General features: G+C 50.5%; 1 protein-coding gene across 2 annotated transcripts in view; it reads left to right on the top strand.

Moving 5' to 3' along the window:
- The window catches only part of MTOR (mechanistic target of rapamycin kinase), a 108,841-nt gene extending 86,239 nt beyond the window's left edge, over positions 1–22,602 (top strand). The window contains exons 37-58 of one of the 2 annotated variants that reach the window (XM_024554227.3): positions 970–1,085; positions 1,949–2,066; positions 4,430–4,678; positions 5,310–5,410; positions 6,109–6,205; positions 6,509–6,607; positions 6,870–6,992; positions 7,171–7,353; positions 7,725–7,859; positions 8,070–8,244; positions 9,927–10,062; positions 10,591–10,738; positions 11,358–11,480; positions 12,654–12,736; positions 13,841–13,913; positions 14,433–14,507; positions 14,926–15,061; positions 15,939–16,004; positions 18,070–18,150; positions 18,428–18,508; positions 20,482–20,587; positions 21,679–22,602. In XM_024554227.3, the coding sequence (XP_024409995.2) occupies positions 970–1,085; positions 1,949–2,066; positions 4,430–4,678; positions 5,310–5,410; positions 6,109–6,205; positions 6,509–6,607; positions 6,870–6,992; positions 7,171–7,353; positions 7,725–7,859; positions 8,070–8,244; positions 9,927–10,062; positions 10,591–10,738; positions 11,358–11,480; positions 12,654–12,736; positions 13,841–13,913; positions 14,433–14,507; positions 14,926–15,061; positions 15,939–16,004; positions 18,070–18,150; positions 18,428–18,508; positions 20,482–20,587; positions 21,679–21,694 (2,520 nt within the window). In that variant the 3' untranslated portion in view covers positions 21,695–22,602. The remainder of the gene's footprint in view (positions 1–969; positions 1,086–1,948; positions 2,067–4,429; positions 4,679–5,309; positions 5,411–6,108; positions 6,206–6,508; positions 6,608–6,869; positions 6,993–7,170; positions 7,354–7,724; positions 7,860–8,069; positions 8,245–9,926; positions 10,063–10,590; positions 10,739–11,357; positions 11,481–12,653; positions 12,737–13,840; positions 13,914–14,432; positions 14,508–14,925; positions 15,062–15,938; positions 16,005–18,069; positions 18,151–18,427; positions 18,509–20,481; positions 20,588–21,678) is intronic. The other variant, XM_045190519.2, reaches the window with a different exon arrangement.
- Positions 22,603–23,281: the final 679 nt, after the last annotated feature.

Consider the following 23,281-nt stretch of genomic DNA (forward strand, 5'->3'; position numbering starts at 1 on the left):
ACACCTAGCCTCTTTTTTACATCCTCTCCCACCTGGTGTGTCCCCTCCACCCTGCCCTGCGTTGGTAGATTTAAATTTCACTGTTTTTTCCATTTGAGCTTTTGATGTTTATATGCTCTGTCTCCATCCTTAAAGACCTTTAAAAATGCACAGACCCCATTTATCAGATGCTGGTGTGTCTGGATGTGGCAGGTTTATACAAATGGCTTGTAACTTACTCCCAGATCTCTGACTGCCTCTACTCTTCCCTAGCTTGGCTGTTTTCCAATCTGTTTTCCTGTTTACCAGGAATTTCTGTTCCTAACCCAAATGCCTTCTGCTCACTTGGTATGAAATCCCACGGCATAAAAAGACATCACTGCTTGAGGATGCCCTGAAGGTTTGGCTGCTAGGCCACCCGGTCCCACTGGATGTCTGCTAGTCTAGTGACTTCCTCCTTTCCCCCGTGGATGCAAGGAGTGTTCACCTCATCTCTGTGTTCTTATTTGGGTACTGAGGGGTCTACCAGGTTTTTGTTTAACTGTAGTTTTTGCTCTGCTGGAGTGTCCATGGTACCAGAGTGTTTTAAACAAATACTAAAGTTGTACTAGCTTGAACTAATTCCCCATAAGCCTAATTTCCCCCAGGGCAGTACGTTGATAGTGAAGTAAGCAGTTGTTTCAAATTGCTTCCTATGAATTGTTATTTGGGATAGCCAGGCAAGTAGCTTTTCTGAGGCTTAGTAAACCAGCCATTATAGTTGGCAGAGGAGAGAGCTAAGACTCGAGTTGAAAAAATATGAATCTTCTCGAAAAGCGCAGCCATCCCCCAGAACCATGTCCTGTCCTGTCCTGCAGGGTTCTGACCCTGTGCTCCAGGGCGTGCTGTTTGGAGAGGGGTTGGCTCACACACCGTTACGTGAACAGTAGTTCGTTTCCCGTGAGGTTGGGCCGCATGCCAAGTGGCTCCCTGTGCCCTTGTCCTGTACAGATCGATGCCTTCCAGCACATGCAGCACTTTGTGCAGACGATGCAGCAGCAGGCCCAGCACGCCATCGCCCCCGAGGACCAGCAGCACAAGCAGGAGCTGCACAAGCTCATGGCCCGGTGAGGCCCCCACTGGCCAAGGCCGGTCGCACCCCAGCCTGCCAGGCCGGCCACACCCCAGCCTGCCAGGCCGGCAGCCTCCGCAGCACGGGAATGCCCATGGGAGTGTCGCTGCTTACGTCTCACCTTTTCCTGTAGGATCCCAGGCAGCCATCAAATCGTGCTGCTCCCAAGCCTCTGCTACTTACTGGTATAGGATTCAGCAGCCCAGGAGCACCCAAGTGCTGTTTCTCTCCTGGTCTCTGGCTTCCAAGTTAGACTCCTTGTTTTCCAATGCTAGATGTGCTGCTAATTTGACGTGTGACTTTAGTCAAGTTACTTGACCTCTCTGTGTTTCCAGTTGGTGGTCGTGTAAACCGGGGATAGCGAGAGCTCCTCTTCCCTAGGGCGGTATGGTATAGAAGCGGTGTGAGGATAAATGGAGAGAATACGTTGCCGAGCATTTAGAGCAGCACCTGGGACGGAGTAGCAGTCAGTGCACGCCAGCTGTTAATATCGTCACTGTAAGAACGGAGACGGGAGAGTGAGGCAGAAACCGTGTGGCAGTAAGAGAAATTACTCTCAACTGCTGTCACCCACAAAAATTGGGTTTGGGGAAGAGAGGCCCACACAGACCTACCTGTACCTGGTCCCTGGTTTATGCTAGCATTGAAAGGCCTCTGTCAAGAAGAAGACATAAGACCATAAAAACGCGTCCCAAACGCCCGTCTTTCTCCTTCAGTGTGGCTTGCAGTTCTGTTGGCTCCATCCTGTTGCTTCCTGAGAGCCAGTGACTCCCTCAGAAAGGCTGCAGTGCTCCCCCGCCATAACTCATTCTCCTTTGAGGAGGGGGCAACACAAGGGGGCCTGTTTCTCTGTTGCAGGTGTTTCCTGAAACTTGGGGAGTGGCAGCTGAACCTCCAGGGCATCAATGAGAGCACAATCCCCAAAGTCCTGCAGTACTACAGCGCCGCCACGGAGCATGACCGCAACTGGTACAAGGTGACTGGACACAGGGCCCCCCAGCTGTGCCCCCTCCCTATGTACCCCCCCCCCCCAGCACTAGACGGCCCGGCTCTGTGCTCCTGTATGCCCCTGCGCACCCCTGCTTGTTAGCTGGTCCAATGCTGTGAATTTGCTTCTTTGAGTGCTAGCAGACCGGCTGTCAGAGGCCCCTTACAAGAAAGACTTAGTGTACCTTTATCATGTACGTGGCTGCCGCCTTCCAGACCCTTAGCTGTGTGTTTTCCTGGACACGTGATTAATCTCTGGAACTTTATCTCCCCTTGGGTCATCTGCTCCTTCCCAGCTTCTTCCTGTTTCCATTCCTGTTTGCTCTTCATCTAGGAACTTAACTTCCTCTGTTTTTATTGGAAGGCTCTGGGTCACATCCTGTTATGTTGTAGGAACTTTTCAAGGAGATAAAGAGAACTAGGGAATGTATAAAACGTATGACTGGCTGATAGAGGAGTGGTTCTTGGACATGTGCATTGAGGGGCCTCCTGCTAATAGCTTCTTGGTATAGCAGATGTCACCGCTTGCTTTCCCGTGTCTCCCCTAGCCTGCTGATATTTTGTGAAGTAATCCCTCTGGGCTCGACTTGTGTCTGAAGACCCCAGAAGCGTCCACAACAAAAATCTTACCTTTATTAAGCATGCTTCATTCTGATCTGAAAAATGCCCATTTCCTGATGTCAGCAATAATTACTCTCTAGGACAGACGGCTTCGGTCCAAGTCTGGAAACTAAATACAGGAAATCCTCGATTAGCTGGAACCTATCTAATTAGAACTGTCGCCTAACCAGGTTACTTTTCTTCATTCAATGTTTAGGAAAAAAGCAAACCACAAGGAAGAATCTACTTCTAGGAATTCCAGTTCTAGTGTTTCCTACCTAGTGTAGGTCCTTTTGGGTGTGCACCGTTGCCCGCCATCAGTGGTATCGTCCTTTGTGCGTGCAGGGGCTGTTCCCCTCATCACCGTGTCCGCCAGCTCAGTGCCTGGCACAGAGCAGATACACAGGGGGTACTTGTTGAGTAAATGAGGGTATGGGTAAACTGAACCTGGGCCACTGCAGACTTCTTACTCATCAAATAAACCTCAGTCGCCCTGGCTGGTGTGGCTCAGTGGACTGAGCACAGGCTGCGAACCAAAGGGTCAGCAGTTCAATTCCCAGTCAGGGCACATGCCTGGGTTGTGGGCTGGGTCCCCATGTGTGGGCCACGTGAGGCAACCATACATTGATGCTTCTCTCCCTCTCTTTCTCCTTCCTCCCCTCTCTCTGAAAATAAATAAAGTCTTTAAATAAATAAATAAACATCAATTATGATCAATCTACTTTGCTTAGGAGGAGAAACGGGCACATTTTTATTTTAAAAAAAGGTTTTTAACAAGGAACACAAAGGAATTTCACGATTATCCAGAAAGTCCAACTGTGAGTGGATTATTCATTGTTCCTATCACTTTAGACTCACAGGCCCCCAACCCGGCTCTGCCTCCTGCTCTCCCCACCACTCAGTGCCATGCCTTAGCCTCGCTGCAGCCCCAGGCCTCACAGGTGTGACTCATTCCTCCTTTACCCAGACAAGCACCGGAGGCCCCTTCCGGCAAGCCGCCACTGATCCCAGGCTCTGGCGGGCTGCAGGCCAGGTGTGAGGGCCCGATGGTGAGCGAGGTCACCCTCCACAGTGTTCCTGTGCCCTAAATGTGTTCCTCTCCCCACTGGCACGTGGCCTGATTAAGACCTCTGCCCTCTCATGTCGTCTGTTCTGTACACTGCCACCAAAGTACAGCTCTATTTCCTACAGAACAAGACGGGACCTCCTGGGCCTGACGTGCCAGCCCCTCCACGGTCTGACCCCGTGGAGTCTCCCCTCACTGCTCTCTTGCACACACCCTTCCCCCACCAGGAAGTCCTGACTGCTGTCTCCACTTATTTCTTCCTCTCCCAATAGAAGGCTGCTGAAGACCTACCCCAAGTCCCTCTCCCCTGTGAGGCTTTCCCATTGTCCATCTCTTATTGCTCTGTCACCTTCTGCCTTGTTCAGGTTTGGGAGTGAGCCCCCTACTGGATTAGAAGGTCCCTGATCAAGGACCAGAGCTTGCTCCTCTCGGGCGCCCGCCCCCACAGCACTCCCGCGGTCCCCGACACAGCGATGTGCCACAGCGCAAGCACATCACGTAGAACCGAAATACCCTAACCCCCAGGGTCCCACGCAAGTGAAGTTTGCTCTGTTGGCCTCTGCGCAAAGGGCAGTCACCCTGCTCCTCCTCAGCTCCGTCCTCAGGCTCCTCTGGCCCTTGTTGCCCAAGCCTCCCTCCGCTGCTGTTGGTCACAGCCCCCTTGTCTGTCCTCACTCTGCTCCTAGGCCTGGCACGCGTGGGCTGTCATGAACTTCGAGGCTGTGCTCCACTACAAGCACCAGAACCAAGCCCGCGACGAGAAGAAGAAGCTGCGTCACACCAGCGGGGCCAACATCACCAACACGACCACTGCCACCAGCACAGCAGCTGCCACCACCACTGCCACGAGCACCGAGGGCAGCAACAGCGAGAGCGAGGCTGAGAGCAGCGAGAACAGCCCTACGCCCTCGCCTCTGCAGAAGAAGGTCACTGAGGTGCCGGCCCTCCCTCCCTCCCCCGTGGACTCACCCCGGCACCGAGCACTTTAGGCGTTGGGCTCATAGGAACCTGAGGCTTTACTCTGAAGTGCCAGAGGGAGCTAGAAAACATTGCTTAGTTGCCATGTAGCGTCGTTGGAGACAGCTTTTGTGCACGCACTTCTGTTTGGGGAGCTGACATAGCCGCAGGCTGAAGAATGAGGTCCTTGTCCTGCTTCCCCATGTGTGAGCTCATCCTCCCAAGGCCCCGCACCTGTGCCCGTGGGTGGCCCTGCACATCTGCAGGTCTACTATAAGGTCGGAGCCTTTTTCCTCCCCTTGGGCTGTCAGCTCAGAGTGCACCCAGGTGGCTGGCAGGCTCTGAGGGCAGTGAGCTCAGAGATGCAGCCCCACCCCCTGCTACCCTGCTCAGGGAGCCCCCGTTAGCCCAAGACAGTAACAGTTATGGCTCCACTGCCATTTATTGAGTGCTTGCTATGTGCCAGGGACCGGCCTGAAGGCTTTCGTGCACTACCTGACGTAACCCTCACTACCGCTCTTTGAGGTGGGCACTGTTGGTGTGCTGCTGTGCCAGCTTACAGGTGAGAGAGCCGAGGCAAGAGCGTCACTAACACGTGTGTTCCCGCAGGACCTCTCCAAAACCCTCTTGATGTACACTGTCCCCGCCGTCCAGGGCTTCTTCCGTTCTATCTCCTTGTCACGAGGCAACAACCTCCAGGACACGCTCAGGTAGCAGGGACCGGAAGGGGAAACCCTGGTAGGCCATGGGAATGGCAGAACGAGAATTGGGCATCGAGTCCTCTTTCCCTTCCCCACCCGGGTCAGTGCATCCAAGAGCAACAGCTGACGGGCCCCACCCACGTGGGTGAAACCTGCAAAGATTAGGGAGAAGTGGCTGGAGAAGTCTCCGTGTGTGGTTGCTTATGTCGGGAAGGAGAAGTTCCCCTGTTTGTTGCAATATTGCTGAAGTCCCTTCAGCTTTTAGAGCCAACTCTGAGAGGCTACATATTTGGCATGAACCAGCCAGTCCAGAGGCTGCAGGTGACAAGGGCGGCCTCCTTTGGGGATCTCTAGCTGGCTGAGCATCAGGTTTCTGAATTGCCACTGTCGTACAGGTGACTCTGTATGTGCAAAGATGATCCCTGGGCTGTGCATGGGCTCATCTGTTAGATTTCTGAGCTTATACCAGGGTGCTGCTTCTGCACTATCTGGAGTGAAATGATTATCCACTCGGGATGATCCTCCTGGTGCTCAGTTGAGCCTTGTGGCCGCCCCACCCACCCACTCCCAAGTGGTCCCAAGGCCAACACCTTGCGGAGCCACGGGTGGGAGGCCCTGCCAGTTCTCAAGAATCTTCACAGTGAGAAACAAACAGACAAAAGTTGGGAAACTAGATTTCCTGTGACTTTCTCCTCTTTCTCTTCCAGGGTCCTCACCTTATGGTTTGATTATGGCCACTGGCCAGATGTCAATGAAGCCTTAGTGGAGGGGGTGAAGGCGATCCAGATTGACACTTGGTTACAGGTGAGGCTGGTTGGTTATAGGTGAGGGCAAGCCAGCTCTCACTCCTCCTCCGTCTCTCGGAGTCACGCAGTGTTGGGAGGAGCAGGCAGCATGCACTAAATGCACAGTGGTGAGGAAGTAGGGATGGGTCCCGAGGTCAAGACTCCAAATTTTCTTTAGTTTCTTTAGAGAACTGAAGGGACTGAACCAGTTCAGTGCCCAACAGAACCAACTAAAACAAGTAACAAGAGCTGGCCACTGCCCTAAACAACTAGAGTTGTGCCCATGTCTCTACGCTGCATAACTGTGCCTTTTGAGTAACAGGTCATACCTCAGCTCATTGCAAGAATTGATACACCCAGGCCCTTGGTGGGACGCCTCATTCACCAGCTGCTCACAGACATTGGTCGGTACCACCCCCAGGTATGTAGAGACCTTTTGCTTTAGTTCTCAGCCTCTCCTACAGCTACTCCAGAGACGCAAGTGCGGGGAATGGGAGCCAAGCCTCCCATCCTGTCCACCGGCAGGTGCACCCCGTGGGCAGCCCCAGGGGCCTTTATGAATGAGTGACAGCCCTGCCTGGTAGACTCAGTGTCACACTCCCCGTTTCCTGTGTCGTCCTCCTTAAGTTAGTGTCAGGCCCCTTTCACACACATTTGCAAGTGTCCCTCTGTGTCTGCTACAGGCCCTCATCTACCCCCTGACTGTGGCCTCTAAGTCTACGACCACAGCCCGCCACAACGCAGCCAACAAGATTCTGAAGAACATGTGTGAGCACAGTAACACCCTGGTGCAGCAGGCCATGATGGTGAGTCGGGAGCCCGGCAGGGTCTCACTGGCCCTGGTCACCTGGCCGGAGGCTTGAGCGATCGGTTTTCCTCCTCACGACAGTGCTGCAGGCTCCCTCTGGCTGCCAGAAGGAGTACCTGCTGCTTCCCCAAGGCATCTGAGTATAGCTCCCCGCCCCCCGCCCCTCTGTGGCCCAGGTGAGCGAGGAGCTGATCCGAGTGGCCATCCTCTGGCACGAGATGTGGCACGAAGGCCTGGAAGAAGCGTCTCGTCTGTACTTTGGGGAAAGGAACGTGAAAGGCATGTTTGAGGTGCTGGAACCCCTGCATGCGATGATGGAACGGGGACCCCAGACTCTGAAGGAAACGTCCTTTAACCAGGTATGGGATAACAAGCCTGAAAGACACGGCCCAGAGGCTTCCGCAGACCCCCTTCCCTCCAGCCTTTCTACTGACTTAAATAAAATGACGGCGGTCACGGGATATAAAAACACCAGAAATTTAATTGTCATTAAGTTGCAAAACCCTCCCCAAATATTAACTGAAAGTCCACAAGATCCCTCACGAGACCTTCCTTTACTTAACAAGCCATCCTGAGATTGGGGGCTCCAGGACAGACCTGTAGAGCCGCCCACGCCGCTGCCTCCAGCCGGTGTGCTCTGAGGGGTCCTGCCGTCTGTCTGCTCGGGAGTCAGCCTGGGGTCAGTCACAGCCTGTGAAACCTTGCACGTCTCCCCCACATTCCCTCCCAGGCATATGGGCGAGACTTAATGGAGGCCCAGGAGTGGTGCAGGAAGTACATGAAATCGGGCAATGTCAAGGACCTCACTCAGGCCTGGGACCTCTATTACCACGTGTTCAGACGAATCTCAAAGCAGCTGCCTCAGGTAGGATCTGCAGGTTCTCACAGGGTTAACTGTCATTATAATCCTTTCTGTGTTCCTGTCTGCAGTGTTCTAGTGCTAATTCCAAAGCACCTGGTTTCCCTTTGCAGACTTTGGGACAAGGCATTGTTATTTTTCACTGAAAAATACTTAAATTGCATTTAAATTCCTCCCTGGAGGCAGAAAACTAAACCCTGTGGTGATTATTCACAGCTCACATCCTTGGAGCTGCAGTACGTTTCCCCCAAACTTCTGATGTGCCGAGACCTTGAGTTGGCTGTGCCGGGAACGTACGACCCCAACCAGCCGATCATTCGCATTCAGTCCATAGCACCGTCCCTGCAAGTCATCACCTCCAAGCAGAGGCCCCGGAAGCTGACACTAATGGGTAAGGACCACTGTGCACGTCTCCCCGGCTTCTCCCTCCCACCCTGGCCGGACCCTGCCCCGCCATGGAAAATAGTGCTTGCTGTTCACACCACCAACCTTTCACACGCTCCATCTCTCCTCCGTGTTTGCTGTGAGGGGAATAGAGGACACCTGGATTTCTCCATATTCCATGCCCCTCGAGACTCCCAGTTTGTTCACATAGCTGTGCTTACGTAACTGAAGCGTAGCCATCCTGCTCGAGACCAGGTGGAAGGGCATTGTGAAGTATGCAGTGTGGAGCACAGGTTGTGGAAGGCAGCGGCAGGGGACCGATGAGGCCAACAGAGAGACATCTGGATGCACGCATGGACAGGACAGGCTACGTTGAAGGAGGGGCGTCTGGTCTGGGCTCTGGAGTGTTCTTTTTACCATCACAGTCCCTCTTTGTGGGATAGGATTGTGTAAAACCCAAACGAGGAGGAATGAACTCTCCCAGTGAGGTTTGTTCCCTGTCTGGGATAGTTTCGGGAGGCCTAAGGACTCTGGTGGCACTTTGAGGTCTCTTGCCGTTAGTATATAATGGCCATGTTTTTTATGTGCAGTGATCGCTCACCAGCACCAGTTCCTTGGGGTCCACAGGCAATTGGAGTCTCTCCACCGGCTGGTGGCTTCTGATACTAAAACCTGTGTCAGTCAGGGTCCCAGCTGTACTTAATTAAAAACACCTGATGAAGCACCTGCTTCCAGAGGTGTAAGCAGAGTGCAGACAACCGACAGTGAGAAGCTATTACCCTCACCTCCCAGACCTGGAAAGGCCAGGAGCCCATCAAGGGCTCGTACCACTTGTTACGCAATGAGCCGAGGTTCAAGAACACCTCAGCGTACTGCTGGCCGACTCCACAGAAATAACCAGGGGGGCTGGCTGTGAAACATGGGTTCATCAGCTTGCTGCTGCACAGGCTGTCCCAGTACCGAGTTACACAGGGCACGGGAAACGAAGCCGATGGCCAGCACAGGGGCACACTCGCACAAGAACTCTGAGAGATCAGAACGCCAGCCGTGTCTCTGCGGTTGCTCACAGTCCAGGCTCACATCTAGAAGCAGTTTCTCCTTGGCCATTTCTTGACCAGGGAGCTGGCCAGGCTCCCAAGCTCTTACAGTCCCTTACAGAGGGCCTTCATCACGTTCCCGCAGGGTGCGAGGGGGAGTGGGAGCATGGGAAGGGGCCCGTGGCCTCCCACACTCCACACCAGCAGAAGCCATAGCCCAGGTACCGGGACAGAGCTGCTTCTAGAACTGCGGCAGGCTGGTTGTCAGGGGCAAGTACTCTGACCTCTCCCTCTTCCCACCTTCCAACCTTCTGCCCAGGTGACCCAGTCTGGAGAGGTCAGGCTTCTCAGGTCAGGCAGGACAGAGAAGGGCAGGGTGGGTTGGGGAGGGGAACATTCAGAATGGCCATTTCCATGCAGAATCATCCCCAGTCCTCAAAGACAGAACTTTTTCAATGTACTTATTTTTAATTTGAACTACATCACATGGGGGGACTATCAAAAGCAGGGCCATTTTTATTTTTCTTCAATTCTAGGGAGTTTTTTGCTGCAGGTAGAGTAAAGTATATGAAGTCTGCAGGGCCTTTTGAGGACACCCCTACCGGGCTTGAGACCCTCTCGATCTGCATTAACTGCCCACCATTCCTTACAGGCAGCAACGGGCATGAGTTCGTTTTCCTCCTGAAGGGCCACGAGGACCTGCGGCAGGATGAGCGGGTGATGCAGCTCTTCGGCCTGGTCAACACCCTGCTGGCCAACGACCCGACGTCCCTCCGGAAGAATCTCAGGTGCTCAGTATAGCTCTTTCCTGCATCTCTGCCTTGCAGTCTTGTGCCTCTACGAGATATGTTATAAAAGAAAAATCCTCCATAGCTTTAGAGTGCTCTCGTACGAAATGCCTGTAACAACCCTGAAGATCCAGAATGGAACGCTCTGGGGCCCTTAGACTGGAGATCCTGCACCTTCGACGTGTTTTCCCCCGATGAGACTCCAGCCCAGCCAGACCTTTCCTTTCCTCAGTGCCCCCTTACCCCTCCTCCTATTAAGAACATGAATATTAAGTTGAGAGGTTGTTTCAGGCTTAGAAACAATCACTGGATTTCCCCCAAAGCATCGAGTTTGTTAGGTGGATTGAGAGACCCCCGTGCTTTGCACACTGTCGGTGCACTGTGGTTACATGATGCCTTATCCTTTGCACAAGGCCCTCACACCAGCCCTGTGCAAGGGCTTTGTTAAAACTAGTGTCACGTGTCGTGAGTGCATCAGAGGTGTGCTTGGTTTACCGTGCAATAACCGCGCTTTCCTGTGGACGCCAGCATCCAGAGATACGCAGTCATTCCTTTATCGACCAACTCGGGCCTCATCGGCTGGGTCCCCCACTGTGACACGCTGCATGCCCTCATCCGGGACTACAGGGAGAAGAAGAAGATCCTCCTCAACATTGAGCACCGCATCATGTTGCGGGTACGTGAGTCTGCTGCCGGACCAGCCCTCTCACGTCCCGGGGCGGGACGCACCAGTCGGGGAGGCTGTACAGACCCGCTTTTCTTGGGCTCTTTCGTGTGTCCGCGCTAGAGAATTGATTTGAGGGACTTAGCCACTGAAGAAGGGTTAGGGATGTGAGTTCTAAAGAAGATAACCTTCTCTGAGAAACAGAAGGACCCTAAAGCCCAGAATTCAAGGTTGTATGAGGCTGAACAGTATTATTTATCGGGTATGTAATGCACGCAGGGCACTGGCCCTGCGGAGAGAGAACGTTTAGGAGATGTGTAAGTGATAAGAAGGAGTTGTTCATTGCCCCGAACCCTAACCCCTCCGGGGCTCTCTCGCACACCGGTGGGCTGTACCGGTGGGCTGTGCTGCGGTGAGGCCTGAGGTTTTACCTTTAGGCCCTGGCGCTGCCTGTGGTCATAGGTGAGAGTGGCCACACTGTATTTCCTTTTGCACTGTTCTTATTTTGCTTCTCCTTTTGGCCATGGTGGTGAAATTAGAACTCAGCTCTGACTGGACCTGAGCCTTACTCCTTCCTGGGTTTAAGCTGCTTGACCCGGGCCACTCTCTCACTGTGGTTGTCCCAATGCAGATGGCTCCGGACTATGACCACCTGACTCTGATGCAGAAGGTGGAGGTGTTTGAGCACGCCGTCAATAACACTGCCGGGGACGACCTGGCCAAGCTGCTGTGGCTGAAAAGCCCCAGCTCTGAGGTACGGCCCCTCAGCTTGGTGCACGCTCTGCTTTGGGCACCCCCCTCCTGGCAGGGTGGCTTTCTCGTCTGCTCGGGTGCACCTGTGGACTCCTCTCTGCCGTGGTTAGCTGCGGATTATGCGCAGTCGTCCGCGACCAAGATTAAATGGCTGAGCCGGGCAGGTTAGCAGATGCAGATTGAGGACTTCGATCTTTCTCCCATTTCTTACAATCGCACTCGGGCTCTTGTCTGACCTTAGGCCTGTCCATTGTCCACACCAACAGAACAGCACATCCCACCACAGCTCTTGTGTAGGGGCTCAGGTACTCTTGTGTGGTGCAAGCTTCCTATTTACGTGGTGTTTTCGTTTTGTTAATGATATGTTTCTTGGTTTTGAATGTTTGTTTTCTTTTTGATATACAGATATTTTTAAGTGATAAAAACAGATTTTTAATTTTTTAGAATTTGTGCCTTTGGCTTTATATTTAGAAAGACCCTTTTCACTTCAAGATTATGTATCTTTTTACATATATTATACTAATTATCACATTTGTTTTTACATTTAAATCCTTAACTAAATTTGGAATCTAGCATTAGGATATAAATTTAATTTTCTTAAGATGACTAGCCAACACCACAGTATTTACCAAATAATTTATCCCCTCCCTAAGGTTCCATTTTTACAACACACTAAATTTGTAGAGCTTCTGTTGTTTCATTGATCTTTCTGTCTGTTTCTCCTCAAGTTCCATACTGTCAATACACGTTTCTTCTCATTGGCTATTTTCATACATTTTTTTCCAGATAAAGTTTGTGATCATTTTGGTAAGGTCTCAAAAAAAAAAAAAAAAAAGCCACCGAATATTTATTGGAATTACATTAAGTATATCAAATAACTTGGGAGGATATTACATCTTGACAATATTAAGTTGATATTCTTAAATAGATATTTTCATTTACTCAAGTCTTTGTATTTCTAAGCCGAGTTTAACTTATTTATCTCAGATCTGCACATTTCTAGTTTGTTTAAAGTACAGCTCACTGTTTTTGTAACTGTGAGTGGGATCTTTACTCCATTACATGTCCTAACTCGTTATCACGGAGTATAAGCACACAGCTGGCCGGGGTGTAATTACGTGGGAGCCGTTTAAAGTTCCCAGAGCCTGGGTTCACTTGAGCCCCCGCGTTGCAGGTGTGGTTTGACCGAAGAACCAATTACACCCGCTCGTTAGCCGTCATGTCCATGGTCGGGTATATTCTGGGCCTGGGAGATAGGTGAGTGAACTTAATGTGTTTCTTTTCGTCTTCTTTCTCCATGACAGTGTTCTTGAATGGTTTCATCTTTTGTCCAGTGAACTTGATGGCCATTTGGGGAATATTTGTGTTTTGTACTTTAGGTACTTTTTGCGGCATCAGCCTTAGTCTTCCGTTTGTTATCCATGTCCACAGAACAACACGTCAAACTAGAGAGAAGCAAAACTGTAGTTCAAGGGTACTACTTTCTGCATAGGTTGGTTTAATGTATTAAAAAAACGTATTAAATCCAACTGATTTTGTTGGCTCAATCAACATTTATGAATCACCATTATACTAAAATAAATAATTCTATTGCTGTAATTGAACCCAACCAAAGTAGATTCTTCTGATATTTTTTCATAATAAATTTTATCCAAATGTACTGACTGGAAGAGTCGTTTAAGAATGTTCAGAAATGGACTCAATAGACTTTTTTTTTAAACTAGTTTCTGATGTCCACTGTTTTTTCTCCTGGGATTATGTTTCATGCACTTATTTGAAAGTAAAAAAACTAATTTTTCCCACAAAAATAATAAATACCTATTTTCAAAAAAAAAAAGGCAGATGCCTATTGACAAAACTCAGGTGGCCCTGCCTGTTGGCTCCTGGGCCCAGGGAGGGGACCCTGGGGTCAGTAGGAAGCAGCGATGGTAGAGCCGGGCCACTCTGAGATGCCAGCACCACCGGAACCGTTTTCTCGGGACCAACGTGTCACGGTACCGTGGGGCGACTTGTGACTCACACAGAGAAATCCTTGTTTCGGGCCTAGAGCAGGGGTTGGCAACCTTTTTCTATCAAGAGTCAGATGAGAAATATTTTCGGCTTCGTTGGCTATACAATCTCTTGTTACAGCTATTCGTGTCTGCCATTGTAGCTCAAAAACATCCTGAAACAATACTTAAACAAGTGAGCATGACAGTGTTTCAATAAACCTTTATTTACAAAAGCAGCTGGAGGTCTGGATTTGGCCTGAGAGCTGTACTTTGCCAACCTGTGTACTGTGGCCTGGAGTATCACATACTTGTTGATTTATTTGCCAGTGTTGCTCTCTCGACCTGCCCTGGTCTCTGTTGTTTCTCAAAGGCACCCGTCCAACCTGATGCTGGACCGGCTGAGCGGGAAGATTCTACACATTGACTTTGGGGACTGCTTTGAGGTGAACACGGGTTCCGGAACACCACATAAAGCTCACCTTCCCGGATGACTGGTTTTCGCCCTCCTCTGACCATCTTGGCAAACTTGGCCCACAGCGCACTACCTCACCTCTCCCTCTCCCACCGAGGTGATGGGAGGTCGATCTGAAAAATGGCACCCATTTTCTTAGCACTTGGTGCAGTCGGCCTCAGACGCCCCTTGGGGCAGGGGCTGCTTGCTCACTGTGCACCCCTCTTCGGGTGGGGGACCTCCCCCTCCACATGGCCTGCTGGCCCAAGGACTGGCGTGATGCACTCTTCCTCCTTTTGTTCCCTCTTTCCCTTTCTCATTCTTTTCCCCTGTGTTTTCTTTTACATTCCTGTGATAAGTCCCCTCACCAAACTCAAGCTACTTCATTTCTGTGCCCTAACTGAAATCAGTGCTAGTGATGCAGAGGAAAGCCAGCTGCCTTCACCTGCCGTTGGCCAACGCAAACCATCTAACCAGTGCACTTGGTTCTTTTCCCTTTCTTACCCTACAGGTTGCTATGACCAGAGAGAAGTTCCCAGAAAAGATTCCATTTAGACTGACAAGAATGTTGACCAATGCTATGGAGGTGAGTAGATACTGGTGAGAAGCTTCTTTGGAATAGGGTCAGTATAGTTCCGGCCCTCCCTGAGGACGGACTCGCTTGTTAGGGCCCATCAGTTCTCCGGAATGCCCGGAATATGTCTGCAGGCTTGTTCTGGTATTTTCCATTGTGTTAGAAATGACCAGTCTTCGAAAGTATTACCATTCTTTACAGCACATGAATCACAATGTCATGTCAGTCACAGCCGTGACATGACTGGCCCCATGCTCTGCAGACATTCCCCGCCTGACACATCAGTAAAGGCCTGTGTCTGCTCCCTCAGTGGGGGTGACGACTCCCTCAGTGGGGGTGACGACCCTCTCGGCGGCCTGACTGTGGTCACGGGGCCTGCGGGGGCCAGTGCCAGTGCCTTCTCTGGTGAGTGGCTGTGGCCCTGCTGCAGGTTACCGGTCTGGACGGCAACTACAGAATCACGTGCCACACGGTGATGGAGGTGCTCCGGGAACACAAGGACAGCGTCATGGCCGTGCTGGAAGCCTTCGTCTACGACCCCTTGCTGAACTGGAGGCTGATGGACAGTGAGTATCAGCAAGTGCTGGGGAGCCAGAGTCGCCACCCTCCCCAAGCAGGAGTATCTGACACAGCACGTTTCACTGACCTCGGGCCCGTCCAGCCTGGGGCCTGAGAGATGCCACTGAGCCATTGCATTACATTTCGCAAAGTAGCTCAGGTGTCTGGAAATGAATTTCAAGTATTTTTATTAAAACAGAAAACTCAGCCCTGGCTGACGGCTCGTGTGGCTCGGTGGTTTGAACATCAACCTGCAAACTGAAAGGTTGCTGGTTCGATTCCCAGTCAGGGAAGGTACATGGCTTGTGGGCCAGGTCCCCGGCTGGGGGTGTGCAAGAGGCAGCTAATCAGTGTTTCTCCCACACATCGATGTTTAAATAAATAAAATCTTTAAAAGTAAATAAATAAATAGGACAGAAAACTCCGATCATCGATTTGGATATTAATTAAAATGTTTTCAATATAAATAAGCACCTAGCCAACTTTGTTTGGCTTTCATGTAGAACAGCAAGCCGGAATTTGACAGGAGGGTACGCGGTTGTGATTCGAGTTCGTGGCACCACAGTCTACCCTTTGTTCCTACCTCCTCAGAAGCTCACTGACCAGGGAGGCCTGATCGCCGCGACTGAGTCATGCTTTCGCCTTAGGGGGCCTGGCTTAGACCATCTAAGTCCAGCCAGCGGACACAGAGTGTCCCTCAGGATCGGAGACCCATGCTGACATCACCCGGGTACTCCTGAATAACACGTCTTTGGTTCTCCTGAGGGAGTATAGCTTTTGGAAATAGTATATTTTTGTGATTGTGAGAAAATATCAGATCAACTAAGTTTCTTTCAAGTCAGAGTCTGAAGCACTTTTTAACTGTCCCCTTTTTTTCCCCCCTAGCAAATACCAAAGGCAACAAGCGATCCCGAACAAGGACAGATTCCTACTCTGCTGGCCAGTCAGTAGGTGGGTGCCCCCCGTGGGAGACTGCAGGTTCTGTTCCCTTTTATCCGAGTGTTTCTAGAACAGGGGGGCTTTGTCACTGCCATCACGAGGCATGACTTAAAGTAGTGACGGGGGCTGAGTAGGAAGGGAGCAAACATTAAGAAAAGATCCTGTCACTGCTGAAGTATCACCCAATGGGCATCTGTTTAACCTCAGGAACTTGGTCTAGAAATACTTACCGAGCACCAGCACCTACAACATGCTTTGGTGTAATGCCTCTCAGGATGGAGTGGGTACCTAAAGCTCAGAAATTTTGATCAAACTATCCAATCATAATGTAGCTCTGAAAGTGCAATTGAAAGTATGTCTGAATATTAGTATTCAGCGCGCCCTTTAGGGGTGTCTGGGTTGGGATGATTTTTAGCTATGTTACCTTGATCCTAAAGCATTGTTAATAGCTCAGAAGCGGGGAGATGGAAGCAGCAGAAATGCACGCTGCTGCCTGAGTAGCCAGGAAACCACAGAAATGTTCCCAAGAGTGTGGCACGCCGGGTAGAGTCTCGGGCAGGTAGCGCCCCCCAGGGGCCGGAGCAGGGCCGTGTACTGAGCCCCTTCAGAGGTCTGACAGTGAAGTGTTCGACTCGGTTTGGCCGTCCTCTCGTCCCTCACCCACAGCCTGTCCCGTTCACCCTCGCCACATCCCACAGCGCCTACATAGCACACGTTTAGGGAAAAACTGTTGAGGACGTGAAAAAAGTAAATATTCTCTCCAGTCATTTATGGAACATTTGCAGCTAGTTACTTAGCTAAGCCAAATAATCTTTAAGGGCGCATAAAGAATGTAACATAGAGATGGCCCTAAAGAAGCACAGAATCACATTATAGAATTGACCAAAATGTTTATGAAATAATAAGAGAGCATTACGTCCCACTATGTGGTCACGCACCACACGATCTGCTGTGGAGGAGCAGGGCAGAGTGACTAAGCGGAGTTACCATTCCGAACTGCAGTGAGGGAGGGGGCTCTCGGGTTGGTGGCATTTGAGCTGAGACTTACTGGACGGATGGAACCTGGTAGTTAGAAGGGAGAAGGGTGTTCCGGGCAGGAAAATGCAGCCCTGGGTTACGGTGGCATCTCTGCAAATGCACGGACTTGGCCCTAGACACCGTGATGGGTCTGCAAATGCCTACCCCCCGCCCCTGCGTCTGGGGGGCCTTGTGCCAGTGACTGGGCTCATCGAAACATGTGAGACTTGCTGCTGAGCTCTCGGCAGCACCAGGGCGCTCTGCACACTGCCTGCGGCTGCAGAGGGGGATTCAGACGGCCAGCTCTGGCTCTGATGCCACCAGGTGGGGGTAGACCCGGTTATTTTATGTGCCTTAAAAGATAAGTTCCAGGGGGTCATTAAGAAAGTACTATTTTCAGTAGCTTCATTTTGCAGGTCGGTGGTGTGCAAGGGCAGCAGAGCGTAAATAACTTCATCATTCTGGCTCTAGACTCTTCCCCCTGAAGGCCACAGTCAGTGGGGGTGACCCTAAAGCCTGAGGACTTTTTCTCCCCAGAATTGATAAATAAATTCCTCCAAAAAAGAACACTTCAGTCATATGTGTGACCTATTGAAAACTAGTTTTCTCCATATTATCACTAGGGTTTTTTGTTGTTGTTATTTCTTTTGGTAGGGGAGACATTGACTTGTTGTTCCAGCTATTTATGCATGCATTAGTTGTTCCTTGTATGTGCCCTGACCGAGGATGGAACCTGCAACCCCAGCATATGGGGACAGTGCTTTAACCAACTGAGCTACCTGGCCAGGGCTTACCAGTTTTTGTTGAACCAAATAAGTTTTGTCACCAGGTTTTTGATTCATGCTCCTATTCTCTATGTCAGAACATTGTACTAATGCTGTTTGCTTGAAAACTCACACTCTTACATACACAAAGACTAACACAACACTTCCTTTCTCCTTTCCCCTTAGAGGTGGGTAGGCCAAGTGTCAGAGGGAATACAGTGTGTGAAGAGTTAGAGCTCATACCTTGGAACAAAGGCTTTTTTGAATTTTCAGCTAATTGATTTTTCTCCTCCTAGAAATTCTGGATGGTGTGGAACTTGGGGAACCAGCCCACAAGAAAACCGGGACCACAGTGCCAGAATCTATTCATTCTTTCAGTAAGTCCACCCTCTAAGGACTTGCGCCAATAACTAGCTCATTAAGAAAATAGCAGCTGTGTTTTACCACGAGAGGCTCGATGAGATGAAGCAACAAAACTGCCTTTGAGCAGAAAAGGTTCCGTGAATTTCTCATTATGTTCTGAGGACAAAGGCAGATACAGAGGAAGAATTGCTCAGCACTTACAAAAGGGAATGTTCGAGAAGAGTAGGGACGTCCGCTGAACCTGTCCTGATGATCCAGTTCTCACTGTTGTTCCCACTTTGTATATTCCAGTCGGAGATGGTCTGGTCAAACCAGAGGCCCTAAATAAGAAAGCTATTCAGATCATTAACAGAGTCCGAGATAAGCTCACTGGTGAGTATGTGTGTGTGTTTACTTAAAAGAACACGAAACCCGAGCGCCTTTTCTCCCCTTGACCGGGCGGCCACCCCATTCCCGAGTGGTGCTGGCACCCACACCTGGCCTGCACTGACTGGTAAGGAACTCACAGTAGGTGATGTCGTCACTCTCATTTTAACAGAGGTTAGAAGTTCGGTTGGGTTCAAAGTCAGCCAAGTTCAGGAAACTTTTTTATCATCACAACTTGATGTTACAGCGAACCTGACTGCTCTGACTGTTGCCTCTCTGTGCTGCGGTGGCTGTTACAGAGCAGGGACTCTGGAAGGGGAGAAATGTGCACTTTTGAAAAGGAGATTGTCACATAGCCAGGTGTGATATGGAGGGTGGGGAGTCGAGGCAACGAAAGACCCCGGTTCCACCGCTTCCTGTGTGACCCCTGAACGCCTCTGTCTGTGTCTGAAGATGACAAGAGGGCCTGTCCGAAGACAGTGAGGCCCCACTGTGATGTGGGGTGCCATGTGCTTAATGACAGGGCCTGGCTCGCAGTTCTGCAATCAAGGCGTGTTTATTTATTGAGTGCCTGTGAGCGTGGGCTGAAGAAACGATGCTGGTAGGAATGGACAGACCCCTGCCTCTGCAGGGCTCAGGTCTAGAGGGGACACTGTTTGAGTAGGAGAGAGGGACGCGGGGCTCTGGTGTCACGCTGGGGAATTTAATCTACTTTCTGGAGTTCAGGAAAAGCTTCCCTGAGCAAACCAGCCCTAGAGCTAAAATCTGAAAGAGGACTTAATTAGAGACAGATTTACAGTTCTAGGTGCAAAAACGGGCTGTGCCCTGTGGTGGGAGGGAGGGAGTACGGCAAGAAAAGAGGTCCAAACTGACTGCCCCAGAGAAAAGCTTAGTGCAAAAAGTTTGGACTCTGAGTAGCCCAGGGCCACATCTTAAGGACCTGATGTGTTTATCCTCTAGCAGAGGGTAGAGGGGAAGCACAGAAGGTTTTTGAGTGGGTGGGGAGGGAAGAGGAGGGCCTGGGGGCTGGCAGACTGCTGGGCCTGTGGTGGAAAATGGATCAGAGGGGCAGAGCCCTCCTCCAGGCCAGACAGTTGGTTAGGGTGGCGGAGTGGCGATGGATTCAGGGGATCTTCAGGAGGTAAAACCAAAAGGACTGGTGATGTGGAGGGACCTTTGGTGACCTTCGAAGAGCTGGGATAAGCCTGGCAGCCAGACTAAAGCAATTGAATGTGAAGTTCAACTGAGAAGCAAAGAAAGGAGACAAGTTTCAAAGCTCTTGAGAAGTTTGGCTGTGCAGGGATGAGAGAGGACATAGAGCTGGAGAAAGAGTAGTTGGCTGAGGAACGTGCTTACAAAACAGGGAAGGGCAGTCAGGAGGGAGAGTTGGAGGGCATGAGTGAGGGGAAGGGTAATTCATATGATAAGGCTCCTAGAGCAGGAGGCCACGGGACCCAAAGTGCAAGTGAACTTAGCCTTGAATGGTAGGAGGGACAGCTCTCCAGTGTCCTGAGAACAAAGAAGAGGAACCTCGTGTGGAACAAATCCAGCACCTCGAACACTGCCTGGCACACCAGGGATCAAAAACCCTGTGTTCCGTGACTGAACTCATCAAGTAGGTGAGGGCACCTGCCGAGGGTGAGAAACCAGAGAGGTTTGGGCATTTGGGGAGAGCAGAGGACTTGAAATAATCCTCGTGGAAATGGAAAGGCATGTTGCCAAAGAAGCAGCATGAGCCAGCCAGGCAGTGCCTGTGCCGGTCTGAGGTTCGAGTTTATGAGTTTATAATGGAAGCAACCGCTCTGTGGGAGGAAAGGCTCAAGTCACATGGAGGTGATTTCAAATCCAACTGCCACTCAACCTTCTTCCTCACGTTTGAGGGCAAACTGGCTTGGGCTGCATGGAGAGCTAAGCCAAGCAGGGCTGAGGAGGAGTTGAAAACCAGGCGTAAATTAAATGCTTTGTTTGTCTTGTCCCAGGTCGGGACTTCTCTCATGATGAAACTTTGGATGTCCCGACACAAGTCGAGCTGCTCATCAAACAAGCAACGTCCCATGAAAACCTCTGCCAGTGCTACATTGGCTGGTGAGCGGGCGTCCCCAAGTTCCTGTGTGCACATAGGCCGTCAGGGCCCATTCTGTGTCCAGGCCGCAAGAAAGGACTTACCCAAGTGCAGTCATAGTTTCACGTTCCTTTATTTGTCTTCTTAATTGAGAGAGAGGAAGGGAGAGAAAGAGAGAGCGAAATATCCGTTAACTCTTCCACTTACTTACTGTACATTCATTGGTTGATTTCTTGTATGTGCCCTGACCAGGGATCAAACCTGCAACCTCGTCATGGTGGGGTGATGCTCTAACCAACTGAGCTACCCAGCCAGGGCCACTCAAATCTCTTTAAAAGTTTGTATTCACTGTGTGTGCTCGTTGCTCTAAAAAAGGAGAAAATTGAGGCCCTGGCCATGTAGCTCAGTTGGTTAGAGAATCGTCCCGATACGCCAGGGTTGCAGGTTTGATCCCTGGTCAGGGCACATACAAGAATCAATCAATGCATACATAAATTAAGTAGAACAGCAAATCAATGTTTCTGTCTCTTTCTCTCTACCCTGCCACCGCCTTTCTCTTAAAAAAAATCCGTTTTTTTAAAAAAGGAGAAAACTGAAAAATACGGATGCATACTTGGAAGGCAAGCACCAAAATAAGTTAAAATTCATTGAAAATGGTTTATAAGAGTGAGGCCTCCTTATTTGGGGGCGGGGTGGGGGGGTGGCTGGGATCTTTCTGGCATTTTGCTGTCAATTCTGAGATACAGGAAGAGCAAAGAAAAAAGAAGCCAGAACAGTGACAGAGAGAAGGAGATGAAAAGACAAATTTATGCTCTGGGATTGCAACATGAAGGACCACTCTGGGGTCTGCTTTGATTAATTGCCTGAGGCATGCTTGAAGGCAGAAACTCGAGAGGGGGTGTTGCGGAGAGCCCTTCTGGGACCGCAGCCGGCCCCGCCGCTGCCTGGAAGCAACGGTGCGAAGATGAGTGTGTCCAGCACAATTAGTGGGGGGAGATCTCAGCCAGTGTCCCAGGGGCTGTCAGACCCTAGTCTTTCCTTTTTCAATGTGTCTGCATAAAGCTTTAAAGAAGCTCAAATTATTAACATATTCCCTTTCTTTCTGTCTTTTTAGGTGTCCTTTCTGGTGACTGGAGGCCCGGATGTGCCCACAGCGTTTTTCTGGAGCCTTTTGTCCTCTGGGGTATGCTTCCATTCAACTGAAGCAGTGGTCAGAAAGTTCAGCTTTGTTAAATATTTCAAAATGTAAATGAAAAGAACTACTGTATATTAAGAGTTGGTTTGAACCAACTTCCTAGCTGCTGTTGGAGAATATTATTGTCAGAAACACAAGGCTTGGTCTGGTCCCCAGGACAGTAAACAGTGATACTCCATAAATCAAGCCATGGATTTGGGGAACAGAAGACCTATAACTTTAGAAATACGGGTTTTGACTTAACTCACAACTCATCCTAAGCGTTTGCTGAGAGCAGAATGGCCTCGTCAGTCCTCTTGACGTGAGTACGCAAACTCAGCGCAGTCAAGAAGCCTCAGGTCGCGGGGGCATCTTAGGATTCTGGACTGTAAGGAAGCAGGAAAAGCCGACTTCATCGCTCTCACCCATCCCATTACCTCACTGGTCCAGCAACAACATTTGCAAGATGGGCCAAAGTGGGTGGGAAAAGGTCTGACTCCTGCCTCACCTGTGATGCTGCGATGAACCCATTTCAGTCCAGGACCCAGACCACTAGGAGGGGAGGTTTTCAGAATGCTGGGCGGCCTAGGCAGAGCAAATGCACAGGGCGGGTCACGGTGCAGTGGAGTGGCCCACACGGTTCTGGTGTGTTTTTAGGGAGGTCTGAGTGCTCTGCGTTTAGAGCAGGGGCTCAGAAAACAGAAGTGCTGTAGTGGAGGCGCTCGGCACAGAGGGAGGGCCTCGTACATGTCGGGAATGATGAGCAAAGGAAACATTAAGTGCACAAAGTATAAAGTGTAGCCATGTCTAGACAACACGTATCTGAATAATTTTTGTGCCAATAAATGACATCAGAATTTTAAAAACGTGTGAATGGCTTTTTATTCAAAATTATTCATAAAGGAAGCAGTTACTTCTTCAACATTCATTAAGCACCTAGTCCTAGGGACTGGATCCTGGATCCTAGGGGCGGACCCTGGCTCTACATGACCTAGTCCATTTCCACGGGGTGTTCACAGGCCAGAAATCAGGCGGAGATGGTGTCACACAGGAGTGGACTGTGACTCGACCATGCTAAGTGGCAGGGAGCCATGCAGAGAGTGTGAGCCACGGTGGGGCTCTGAATGACTGATTCCACTGAACGATGAGCCAGCAGAGTCTCCCGGGAAAGGGGACGTTTGCCAAGGGCCTTGAAGAATGAGCACAAGCTGTCAGACGAAGCAAGTGAGGACATTCTCACTTGAGAAGAGGGGTAAAAGCACCGTATGGTGCAGAAATGGCAAATGGCACCTTGCACCATACTGGATTGCAGGTATTCAGCCAGTTTTGATATATAAAATGGCAATTTCACACAGTGGGACCACAGTTCAGCATGACTGCCTCAGTGGTCAGTGGGGAGGAAAAAGACCAACAGGAATAATAGGAACTAAATAGGAGGCCAGAAAGTAGAGAGTGGGGGAGGCTGGCCTGCGTCACACTTCAACAGCAAGGAGTTGACGCTGTGGAAAATGGGGAACCGTGTGAGGTTTTAACACAGAATCTA

Source organism: Desmodus rotundus, unplaced genomic scaffold, assembly GCF_022682495.2.
Source record: "Desmodus rotundus isolate HL8 unplaced genomic scaffold, HLdesRot8A.1 manual_scaffold_177, whole genome shotgun sequence".
Taxonomy (NCBI): Eukaryota; Metazoa; Chordata; class Mammalia; order Chiroptera; family Phyllostomidae; genus Desmodus; species Desmodus rotundus.